Genomic DNA, 12,716 nt, shown 5'->3' on the forward strand with positions numbered 1-12,716 from the left:
CAAGGGAGGCTGTGAGGACATCGGCAATGAAATCGGCTCCTGTGCAGTGCTGGGCGGACTGCGCGTCGCGGCACCGTGAGGGATGGTGATGACTTGGGGAGGCTTTCAACAGCTCAGGGATTGTCCATGGCTGTGATGAGGATTTCATTCACAAGAATAGTGCATTGCTTCATATTGTACTGGCCAAAACCCCACAAAATGACATTATAAATTATGACTTTAGCTGCTTTACAATGGAGACGTTGGTGTTAATTTGCTCTTATTTCATTGGCAATGAACTCCAATTTTAAATGACTCCGCAGGACTGCCGGCTCGAAAGATGAGCACAGCCCGACCCTGGTGCCCAGGGACACAAGCACCATGCGTCGCTTTGGAGGTGGCCACACCCTCAGTGAGGGCGACGTGGAGAAGATCGAGAAGATGTTCGGCTGTGAGCCGGCACCACAGGGACCCAGCGACGCAGATCCAGCGCTCCGTGAGCAAATCATATTGCAATGCAGGAATAAGATTCTTGATTGTCAACACGTTGAGTAGCACTGGCAGGGCAGGTGTAGATGCGGATATGTGATTCATGGTTATATCATCCTAGGGAGCCCTGTCAATACGCTTGCTCAGAGTATGCGTATCTGTACATTTGAAGCTTGGTTATTTTATGAGGAAATTGTTTACAATTTACATTTGGCCAGGCCGTGTGTGCGCTGCCTATGCACCGTATTGGTTGTTCACGACGGGAGATGTCACCGAGTCAGTGCCCATTCCTATCCTCTTTCTGCTGTTGTATCTATGCCCTGTTTTCCGTTATTAATATTAAGAATAATTAGGCAAAAAAAATGTTTTTTTTTATATCTATATATTTTTTTGTATTAAATAATGAAAACAACCCACTACTCCTCACAAGCACACCAGGAATCTATGAAACATGGAGGGCCATTAAAACGGTAAGAATTCGGTCACAGAGAGGTCAGAGACATCCAGATGGACAAAAGATCGATGGCCTAACCTCCCAAGACATCTGGAGATGCACAGATAAGGTGCAGAGCAAAGGAAAACAACTGTTGCAACTCGCGTTTTCCTTAACGTTTTCCTTACCGAAAAGTAGAAACTTAACAAAAATAATTAACCAATAAACAATAGGGGCTTTTTATTAGTAATTCCCTTATATTACTCGTATTCACCGCATATATATTATTTAGTATTGTATGTTTTCTATCTACATGACCTTCCTAAAAACTAAAGAATACGAATTCCAGAAAGCTTAAGTGGAACCTTAGTTACACTTAACCTCAGGACATTAAAATATAACTCAGAATAAAAACCAATCCCTGGAGAACTAAACTTGGCGAAGCCCTGAAAATAATGATGTAACGAGGATCATTACGAATATTCATTAAACATAGACGAATAATAACCACGATATACTAAGACCGAGGGAACTCATAAGAAATATCAAGAATAAATGTAACACACAGCACCACATAATGTATAGCATAAATCTCCTCGACCACCTTTGTCTTCCAGCGGGTTGACACGAACACACGCGTGCCATAAAATGTATGGCGGGATCTGCCCTCGGGATGACCCACGAAGGGGGAGCAAGGAGGGAGTAAAAAGGTCGCGAGGGGGGGGGGGGTCTGTGCCTGACATTCCGAGGGCATCTGTTTCTCTCGTTGTTGTTCCTCTCGCAAGAGATGCGCAGAGAGGGGAGTCACGTTTTGAGTTTTAAGCACAAGCGCACATCACGAATGAGCAGTCTGGTTCGAGTAGCGCTCAGTCTCGCAACTCAGCTTGCGACGCGGCGTTGCGACGGGGCTCGCAAGGGAGCTGTGGCAGTCGTGCCTCGAGGAGAGATGGGACGACGAGGGGTCGTTATAGTGACAGCCTGAGTGCAGTCTGTTCAAGTCGCGCTCAGTCTCGCGACTCGGCTTGCGACTCAGCGTTGCGACGGGGCTCGCAAGGTGCTGGGGCGCGTCGTGCCTCGAGAAGTGATGGAACGAGGAGGGGTCGTTCGAGAGATCAACCTGGATCGAGGCTGGGTTTCAGCCGTGCTCCGGCTGGCGGAGCGTCGTGAGGGAGCAAACACCGATGCCGATAGCAGGTGTCGCTTCTCGCAGAACGAAGTTAAGTGCGAGTGAAGCTGGCAGCTGTACGAACAAAGGGAAGCACGGAGAAGAGAGAGTGACGAGTGACGACAAGCAATCAACCTGTAAAAGGGCGGAAATCGCCAAGCGTCGACCAAGCGAGCATCGAAAAGGACGAGCAGCAGCGGATGAGCAACAAGAGCCATCGTTCATCGCCAGAGCGCTCCAAGCTAGTGAGCGCGCACAACCGCATCGTCCAGAGCCACAAGCCAACACAGCCTGAAGCAAGGGCGAGTGTCCGTGTGAAGTTGGCAGCGATCAAGGAGAGAGCGACGACGATATCGCGCACCGCCGCAGTGGAGAAGCCTGGAGCTGCCACCAAGAGAGAAAGAGCGCCATCGAATGCGCCGTGTGTTTGATACACACACCGACCAACACCCAGTGAGAACAGCCGCGACGACGGAATCATCGCGCACCACGCCGGCGAGCGTCGTGCCAACTCGTCGTCCAGCAGTGGAGAGTGAGAGCGCACGAGCAGAGACACGCCCGAGCGAGGGAGCAGCAGGGGCTCACTGCGGCCACGCCCAAGCCAGAGAGAACCTGGCCGCTGTTTGTATATTCCCTCCCACACCCCACAAGCTAACGACACAACTCCCGGCTCTAAGAAAAATTTAATTAATTTTACAAGGGGACAACGCACACACAACACGCACACGAATAAGACTTTCAAAAAGTTATCTTTGTGTTTCAAAAAGGGTTGCCATTTCAAGGTGGTGCGTTCAATATCAACTGATCGTGCGAGGCAGTTGCTGCCTTCGAGTTACATGAATAAGAAATGTTTTAGTCATTCATTTTCGTTAATTGCCTTTGCATACTAGAGTGTCATATGTTTGTTTAGAATTAAAATTGCTTAACACCAAGCGTTCGAGTGCTTCTTTCCAAGTCCATGCAAAACTGTCTTATTCATATGTACTGTTACCTTCGATGAGATATGAAGTTGGAGACCTAACATAACATAAACACACTAAGATAATCAGTAAATGTTTGATCAAAGATAATCGTTTTATCCTGATTGATACAACTCTAGATAACGAAGCTAAGACTAATTATCATAACTGCACACATTAACATAATCGCAAGCATCCGCATTAATTACTACGATTATCTCCGTGATTATCATAATTTATGCATATAATTACATACATTATCATAATTTATGCGATTTGCGCATTTTTCTGAAAAATATTAATTTTTATTATTTTTATCAAATTTCATAATCACAACACATACAACACTGCCCCTGCATTCGTTGATTAAAGCAGCAATGAGTTCCAATTCATCATCATCCTCCTGATCATCCTCTACTGCACTGTCCATATGACAACCACATGTCAGAGTGCATTCGTTGAGCACGAATCACGAGGTACTACAGAGAGAAGCCATCAGCTGTGGCGATGTCCGACGTGGAGGCCCTGCCCTGAGACAGCAGGCGGCTCGCAAGGTGGGGCCTCTGTAGCGATGTGCGCCCACAGAGCGAGCCGAGCAGCTTCGGCCACAGCGCCGGCACAACCCTGACGCTCGCTCCTCCCTCGCCGCCCGGCCGGGTTGCACACCTCCCGCTTGGCAAAGCCAACGCGTAGCTCCCGTTGTTGCAGAGCCATCGCTGAGCAACACCTTGGGAATTGGAGGCCAGATTATAGCGGGTGACGTTAATTACAATTATAATTCATAACGCGCAGTATATGGGGAAGGCTCCTCATTACAAGAGCAGCAGAATAAGTCAGCTCAGTGACTCTATTTTATATATTCTCTGTGTTCAGCATTCATGTCGCTGTGATATGATACTCATCACTCTGATATATGTCCTGAGAAACCTGGGGCTTCAGGTGATCTTTAAAAAAGAGGCGATAGCAGTAGCTAGGGATGGGTCTGGGCACCTTCATCGCAGGTTCCACGGTAAGACGTGATACTTTATCGCAGTCAGGCATAAGAACTCAAAGGCTTCGTTGTATTTATGGAGTCATTTGCACAACATTGGGAGTTGTGATAAGGAGGTCAAGAGATAGTCTGCTAGTAGGGCATGGATTTTGATGGACTACATGAAGCATTTGGGAAGAGTAGAGATGTGAATGTTCACGTGAAGAGATGTGTGATGCAGGGGTAGTGGCCCATCTTACTGTATGGGTCAGAGAGCTGGACTTGAACACAGCAATGGGGATAGAAGCTGCTGACCTCCAAACTCAGTTATAGACAGAACATTATAGAAATCCATGGCAGTGTAGGGTAAGCAATGTGGATGTTCAGAATATAACATATCAATACTGTACAGGGTTGTAGATGCAATCTTGAAAGGGAAGTGATGATTGTCAAGCATGGGCAAGACAGCCATTGGAGACAGCACCTAGAAGACTTTAAACCAGACGATGAGACAATGTAATAAACACCTTGGAAGGCAGGTGTCAACTTGATTATTGCAGCAAATCTGTCAGAAGGAAGGAATTATTATTTGGTTCTTTCGGTTAAGTCACGTCTAAAGATAAATAATAGCATACGACGTTTCGATTGCAACACAAGCAATCATCATCAGGTATAACGCATAGCCTGTCTATTTAAGGCCACCCCACAGAGATGATCACCCCTCTCTGTTACCTGTGTTGCTCTCTCTATGTATCTTGGTGATATCTGTCTGCTAATATGTCTGTCTATAGTTTTCTGGTTAGATTTTATGTCGCTATTTCATTATACCTGATGATGATTGCTTGTGTTGCAATCGAAACGTCGTATGCTATTATTTAATTTAATTTATTATTTTATCTTTAGACGTGACTTAACCGAAAGAACCAAATAATAATTCCTGCAGTCACGAAAGTTCTAAAATTAAGATTGAACCACTTCTACGGGGAAGTTTTAAGCTTATCGTTTTTTTCTCTCTCTCTTCTCTCTGCCTGTGTCCTCTCTTTGGAATGTTCACACTTAAATTCTAACTTAGCAATCTTTGAAATACGTAATCAACCAGGCTATGCGTTAATTGTGTGTTGACCGACCCTCTGTGTTGTATTACATTACATTTCGATATTTTACTAGGTTATTGAATTTTAGTTTGTCCTTCTCCTGATTTTCAGGCTTGCTTGCCGTGTCATCGCACTTGCAGCACCTTGTTTTGTTGTCCACTCATTGATATGCAAATGTTTTCTCTAACCCCCTCCCTCTCTCTGCCTCCTCCCCCCTCTGTCTATTTAAGGCCACCCCACAGAGATGATCACCCCTCTCTGTTACCTGTGTTGCTCTCTCTATGTATCTTGGTGATATCTGTCTGCTAATATGTCTGTCTATAGTTTTCTGGTTAGATTTTATGTCGCTATTTCTTTATACCTGATGATGATTGCTTGTGTTGCAATCGAAACGTCGTATGCTATTATTTAATTTAATTTATTATTTTATCTTTAGACGTGACTTAACCGAAAGAACCAAATAATAATTCCTGCAGTCACGAAAGTTCTAAAATTAAGAAGGAAGGAATTGATTGTGGGTTGTGACCGATACGGTACACAGAGGCACATGAACATGGGAACACTTTGATCAGCAGATGATAATTATGGTAATGATAATGATGTTACAAATCCTTATACCCACAGACCGTTATACCTACAAAGCCTCATACCCACAGGCAATGCAGTCCCGGAGTGTTTGGAGATGGTGCTGTCTGTACTGCTGCGTGTGTTGACAATCCTGCCCATGTGCACTGTGCACGAGCTTGTTCGCCGATTCCTCTCTGTGCGTTACCCCAGCAGGAGCCAGCGCTGCATACAGAGAAGCTGATGTCTCAAGCCACAAAATGACGGTGAGGTCTGCAGCAAAATTCCATGATCTAGCAGAGCACAGCCTGACTTCCGTAGAAATATTTGTATTTATAGTGAAGCAAACCTACAGCCTGAGCTGTCCCCATATAAACCCTCGTAACACTCGCCATGACACGGCAGGTTCATTCCATGGGGTAGTGACTCAACCAAGCGGTGGGGTGTTTGCCGCTTGTTGCAGAAGTTCAAAGTTGAAATCCAGCGGCCGCTCTGATTAATGCTGCTGGTGCATTAGCTGTAAGAATAAGTGGCGTTTGCTTTACAGTGGACATTAAAGATCCCGTGGTCTACATTTTACAGATTTCTGAAATTGGAATATACATAGCATTCATCATCTCCTTCTGTGGGGTGCCACGGTGGTTAGATTTTATCTCCATCACCTGGTATGCAGGAGCTCTGATGTCTATATATTTGGAGTTTGCATGTTCTCTCCATGGTCGCTTGAATTTTTCTCCAGGCCATCCCGTTTTCCCCTGCATGTTTAGAAACATGCATTTAGATTATTTGGCTTCTATAAATTTCCACATGATAAGCCGCTTCGTTGTGCTATCTTTTGTGGCCAGATCTCTTCTGAAAATAGCTATATAGTTCAGTGGCCTTTACCTGGTATATATTATAGTAGTTTATTTTGATTGTGAAAACTCAGCAGGACCCTCCTGGGTAAACAAGTGTGATAATTATGCAATTCCTTTTCTGTTTTTTTTAATAATTTCTTGTTGCCTAATTATTATTTCTTCATTTTATTTCAGCTTCCCCGTGCTGCAGAGAAGAAAGTGAAAGGTACGCACCACGGGGCCTTGTTCAGGTTCACGGGGCCCACGGGAGGAATCCACCTTCTCCACGTGCCCAGTGCAGTGAGCGCAGCGCCTTTCTTGATCGGCCTCCATTGCCACCACTGTCACTTGCGAACATTTACTGCAGCCTGGCTTCAGATCTTCTGAATGAATGTGAGAGACTCAGACAACAAAGTCACGTTGAGCCTGGTGTGGTGGAATGCACCCTGTAGTCCCACTCCTTGGGGCTGTGGGGTGAGAATTACACAGACTTGTGAGACTCCCACACCTGCATGGCTGCAACCAAATGGCAGTATGACAAGTGCATTGAATCCATCTGTGTGGAGCTTTCAGTGGTGTTCCTGCATATATATTGGATTTCTGTGGGTACTCTGGCTTCCTCCCGCATGCCAAATAATGAACTGACCAAACAAAGGGTATAATTGTCATTGTGTTAGTTGACTTTTGCGAAGTTTGCACATTGCATGTCAGTAGGCTTCTCCCTGCCTCTATGTGAGGCAGGGAGAATCCCAGGCTGTGCCTGGAGAGATTCCCACGTGAGCATTCTGCACCCCCCCCCCTCTCTCGCTCTGGCTTCAGAATTCATCGGGTGTGGAGTCAAGGATAGCAGCCTCTCACGCTCAGTCAGGCACTGGCCCAAGAGCGGCGATGACCATGTGTACATCCCCTACAAGGTGTCCAAGGACTTCTGTAAGTGTTGCATTGACCTCATGAACTGTCAGTGCGTCAGTGCTCTGCGGCAGGGCTTATTTAATGTTTTTTTTGTTTTCTTCTAAGCAACACCCTAGTCTCATCATAATAGCTGAGTTTGAGAGGCTGATTACCTCAATGTACATTTCCATTTTTACGGGGATACTCTCGATAACTCGTGTTTACAAGTGTTGCCACTGTCCTGGTTCAAGTTTGTTGTATCGTTTACCTGCACTCGTCACGCGTGCTGTGAGCCCTGCCCACACGCATGTCGCTTGTGGGAGAGCGGCAGGCAACCTCGCTCCCGTGACCACGCACTGTGTGCGCGATGCCACATCGACCGTAGCTCTGCCACTGTAATGATCACAAATTTTATTTGAATTATAATATTCGGTGAATATGAAAATGCACTTTGATGACTATAAGGGATCAACACATCATAGAATATACATATTTATAGCATCGCTATTGCATGATTCATGTGTCAGACCATTGTTTACCTCAATAAAATGAGTAAATAACTTTTTCAGTTACTGCCATTAAGCTTGCAAAGATAAATTATAAAGGCGTCACTACGTTTGCCTCGATCACTGCAGTACGTTTACAAGTCGGTGTGTAATGTGTTACTCTGTTTTAAACATATCCCTGCCCATAACAGTGAAGACATGACTCTAGTCTCCACTAGATTTGGATTTTCTGAGTAGACCTAAAGCCAGCATCTGGCTGTTTGGGGAGAGGGGTTTCATGAGCTCGAGCTTGTGCGATTTAGGGCAAAGCATTATAATGATAACATGGGCATTTAATTAATATCAAGGTGTTTGAACCCCCTATGTGTATTAATCAGTGAATATTCATGGAAAATTATGTATGAGCATTGCAATGAAGTCCAGTGCTATGAAATGTCTCACTGTCTTGCAGATGACTACGATGTGAAAGCCATCGAGCAGGCTGTAGAGGAGTTTGAGAAGAAAACCCACATGCGATTCCGCCCTCATGGCAAAGAGACGGACTTCATTCAAATCCAGGCCTTGGAGGGGTGAGGATTTCACATCCTATACCCACATACTGTACACCACTTCAGCAATCCACAGCCATTACTCACATTTACAATTCTTATCCAGCACTCAATTCATTTTGACATTCATAATGCACATGCCCTACTCACATCATCTGCTTGCATCCATTTATTTCATTCAAAATGGTCAAGTTAGTTTAATAATCACAGATATTTCATAATCAGGGATATTAATATCAGTGAGCAATGGCTGCCATTGCGAGCCAGCCTGTGTAACATGGGCAATATCTGCCGTTTTTTACGGCTGTGTAAGTGTAAGACCTTAAATGCGTTGCCACTGACTGGGCTCAGAGCTCTCTGGGGCTTTGATGGAGCTGTGCGGTGCTAGTGTTGTGTTGTCTGCAACTTGCTGGGACTATGCTGAAGTGGTGCTGAGTTCTCTGTGGCTTGTTGGGGCTGGGCATTGCCAGTGCCGGCCCCCTCTGTGCGACCTTTGGGACAGGGATAGGTGTCATCATTGTGGTTGGGGTGGATTGTGTGATTCTGACAGTGGACTGCAGCTGGTCTTGCATCCGCGGTGTAATTTGGGGGGTTTGTTCTTCGGATGTGTTGGTATTGAGCTTCAGTGGCTCAGCCTGAGTTAGTAGAGTTATCAAATCTCTCCTGCATTTTTCAACTCCTCTCTTTTATTTTTTGTCTTGATGATCCTGTTGTTCTCTGAGTCTAGCATAGTGCTCTGGGATGCATTGCATGTAAGCACTCTATACATCTAATTATTACTGGTTATTGATAATTTTTACATCCGGCCACTAGTTATTTATTTCCTTTTTTTGCAAACGGCATATGCAGCATTCTGTGAAGGACATATGGTTCTGTGCAATTCCACATTCTATACCTGATCTGCCTCCATTGGGATGAAGTCTGGCTCATCACAGCCAACCACAAGATGCGCCTTCCTTCTAACCATTGCCATGTGTTAACCTTGGCCTTCAGAAGTGACGTGAAGTGACTCTGGTGCCTCATACTCGTTCTAGCAGCAGACATCTCAGTGCTGTGTAAGGCTCACATACTTGGTGCCAACCCTCCAAGAGGCCTTTCTATATAAAATATTCACCCCAATGAAACATTGAACTCAGCCAAACTGAAAATTGCATTTTTATCGAGTGTTTGGTTTGGCCAGAGCCAGTCAGACATGGATTTATGATCAGTCTATAATTTTAATGGTAGGTTTATTTGAACAGTGAGAGACAGAATAACAACAACAAAAAACAGAAAAACGCATGTCAAAAATGTTATAAGTATTTGACCCCTCTACAAAACATGACGTAGTACTTGGTGGCACAACCCTTGTTGGCAATCACAGAGGTCAGACGTTTCTTGTAGTTGGCCACCAGGTTTGCACACATCGCAGGAGGGATTTTGTCCCACTCCTCTTTGCAGATCTTCTCCAAGTCATTAAGTTTTCGAGGCTGACGTTTGGCAACTCGAACCTTCAGCTCCCTCCACAGATTTTCTATGGGATTAAGGTCTGGAGACTGGCTAGGCCACTCCAGGACCTTAATGTGATTCTTCTTGAGCCACTCCTTTGTTGCCTTGGCCGTGTGTTTTGGGTCATTGTCATGCTGGAATACCCATCCACTACCCATTTTCAATGCCCTGGCTGAGGGAAGGAGGTTCTCCCTCAAGATTTGACGGTACATGGCCCCCGTCCATCGTCCCTTTGATGCGGTGAAGTTGTCCTGTCCCCTTAGCAGAAAAACACCCCCAAAGCATAATGTTTCCACCTCCATGTTTGACGGTGGGGATGGTTTCGATTTAAAGCTTTCGTGACTGCAGGGATTCATCTTCTTGGTTCTTTCGGTAAAGTCATGTAGAAGGTGCATGGGCATAATGACTTTGGCCCCTCGCCGGGCCTCCTATGCATTTCACAAGTAGTACTAATCGCATATCTGCATTTCCCATAAATATGCTAAATTCCTCTTGAAAAGCACTCCGCAGGAAATGGATTCTTTGCTCCGCTGCAAGCTTCCTATCACCACTCTCCCATTGACATATTTCGTTGCTTCCTCTTAGTACCTCCACGCGACGGTCAATGGTATAGTGTATAGGATATTGTATAATAATATCTCGGCCTCGCTGTGCGCTGCGTTGCACCGCTAGTCGAGTAGATAACCATGTGTTCAATAAACCCTCGGAGCCAGGATGACCGTCCAACTCCGATCGTCATTTATTGATTGTAACAGGTAAAACTGGTGAGAAAACACAGATACAGCATCTGTTATAATTCGGAAACACCCACACAATGAACACCACAGCATCAGAACATTGTCTCAGATAACAATAGATCCTAGAAGGACCAGGCCCCCACATTACCCCTGAACAACTAGACAAAGGCACAAGCTGGTGCGTTGCATACAGGCACATAGTGTATTCATCCCACTGCACCCCAAATGTACAGCATTACACTTAACACTAAACTGTGGATGAGATACTTCGTCATCACTCTCAGGATCGCAACATAGGCACAAGTCTGACACGACCTACTAAATCACAAGTAACATCCACAATAAGGAAAGTCATAGGCTTCGTTACTAACTAGGCCTCGTATTTACTACAACAACTTAACGGCACCATAAAGGCATTTACATTGCTATAACGGTCATTCCAACATTACAACAGAATTTCCAATATTATAAGAATATAAACAACTTACAGATAATGCTTCTTAAGCTCCCACAATGGACAAGTGCGGCTGTGGTCTCACTGAGATGCGATGCGTGCCGCCATCTTGACTTATCTGTGTAATGGCTGACGCCCGCGTGGTACAGTGGAAATCTAACATCGTCACTTCCTGGTCACGTGACCAACATTAGCATAAAAAAACAGGAACTTCCTGTTAACGTACGCTCCCCATCTGCCGTGAGGCAAGACACTCCCCGTCTGGTATTTAGGAGATACCACCATTTATTTCCTATCTCATAAACAAGTGTATAACAATTTCAACGGGTCGACTTATTTGTCCATATCTTTGCGAGAGAGAAGTAGTACTATCTCGACTATGGGCCTGATGAAAGTTCTTGCGACTCCTTGCTTCGCAATCATAACCTCGACCTTTCGAACTTTTCCATCGGCACTTGGAATCGACTTGAGGATGCGGCCCATTGGCCACTCATTCCGTTTGGCTTGGTTGTCCTTCAGTAGGACGAGGTCGCCTTCTTGAATGTCTGGTCTATTAGACTGCCACTTGTTGCGCACTTGGAGTGTCGTAAGATACTCGTTTTTCCAGCGACGCCAGAACGTGTTCGCGAAGCTCTGCACTTGTCTCCATTGACGTCTGTAGAGGTCTGCAGTGCTGGCCTCCTCAGTAGGTGCTGTGAGCACATCTGTCTTCTGGGTAAGAAGTGTAGCAGGAGGCAAGATGAATGGTGACTCCGGGTCGGTTGAGACGGGGATCAGGGGTCTTGAGTTAATTATGGCTGAGACCTCGGCCATGAGAGTGGTCAAGACCTCGTGAGAGAGCCGTGTGGACCCGACATCACATAGCATGGAGGCGAGAATGCGTCGAGCAATCCCAATCATGTGTTCCCAGGCTCCACCCATGTGCGAAGAGTGGGGAGGATTTAAGATCCATGTGCAGCCTTGGTCACTAAGGTATTTCCTGACAGAATAATCTTCGACATTCTCCATATTGATCTTAAGCTCTTTACATGCTCCTATGAAATTGGTTCCACAATCAGAACGGAGTTGCTTGGCTGGCCCTCTGATGGCGAAGAACCTCCGGAGTGCATTTATAAAGCTCGAAGAGTCCATGGACTCGATGACTTCGATGTGCACTGCTCGTGTACTCATACAGGTGAACAGCACTGCCCAACGTTTGCTGTTCGCAAGCCCTCCTCTGGTGCGGCGGGAGATGACTGTCCACGGTTCGAACACGTCAATCCCTACAGAGGTGAAGGGAGGTTCCACACTGAGTCGATCGGCTGGGAGGTCTGCCATTTTCTGTTCTTCCTGTTTTCTACGTAGCTTGCGACACCGGATACACTTGTGGATTGTGCTGGCGATGCACCTCTTTGCTCCAACAATCCACAGCCCTGCAGATCGGATTGCTCCTTCTGTGAAGTGCCGACCTTGGTGCTTGACCTTCTCGTGGAAGTGGCGCACGAGTAAGATTGCGATGTGGCTCTGGCTTGGGATTATGAGGGGGTTTCGTTCATTCTCATCTAATTTTGCATTCCCTAGCCGACCACCGATCCTGAGCAAGTCGTCTTTGTCCATCCCGGGG

At 45.8% G+C, this 12,716-nt stretch overlaps 1 protein-coding gene across 1 annotated transcript in view; it reads left to right on the top strand.

Annotated features, from left to right (window-relative positions):
* The first annotated feature begins 360 nt into the window (after nucleotides 1–360).
* The window catches only part of LOC133356485 (uncharacterized), a 76,760-nt gene continuing 64,404 nt past the window's right edge, over nucleotides 361–12,716 (top strand). Inside the window, exons 1-3 of the mRNA XM_061574016.1 lie at nucleotides 361–475; nucleotides 7,309–7,419; nucleotides 8,338–8,455. Coding sequence (XP_061430000.1) covers nucleotides 361–475; nucleotides 7,309–7,419; nucleotides 8,338–8,455 — 344 coding nt within the window. The remainder of the gene's footprint in view (nucleotides 476–7,308; nucleotides 7,420–8,337; nucleotides 8,456–12,716) is intronic.

The sequence above is a fragment of the Lethenteron reissneri genome, chromosome 54 (genome assembly GCF_015708825.2).
Source record: "Lethenteron reissneri isolate LAM-NWPU_2019-01 chromosome 54, ASM1570882v1, whole genome shotgun sequence".
In the NCBI taxonomy this organism is placed as follows: domain Eukaryota; kingdom Metazoa; phylum Chordata; class Hyperoartia; order Petromyzontiformes; family Petromyzontidae; genus Lethenteron; species Lethenteron reissneri.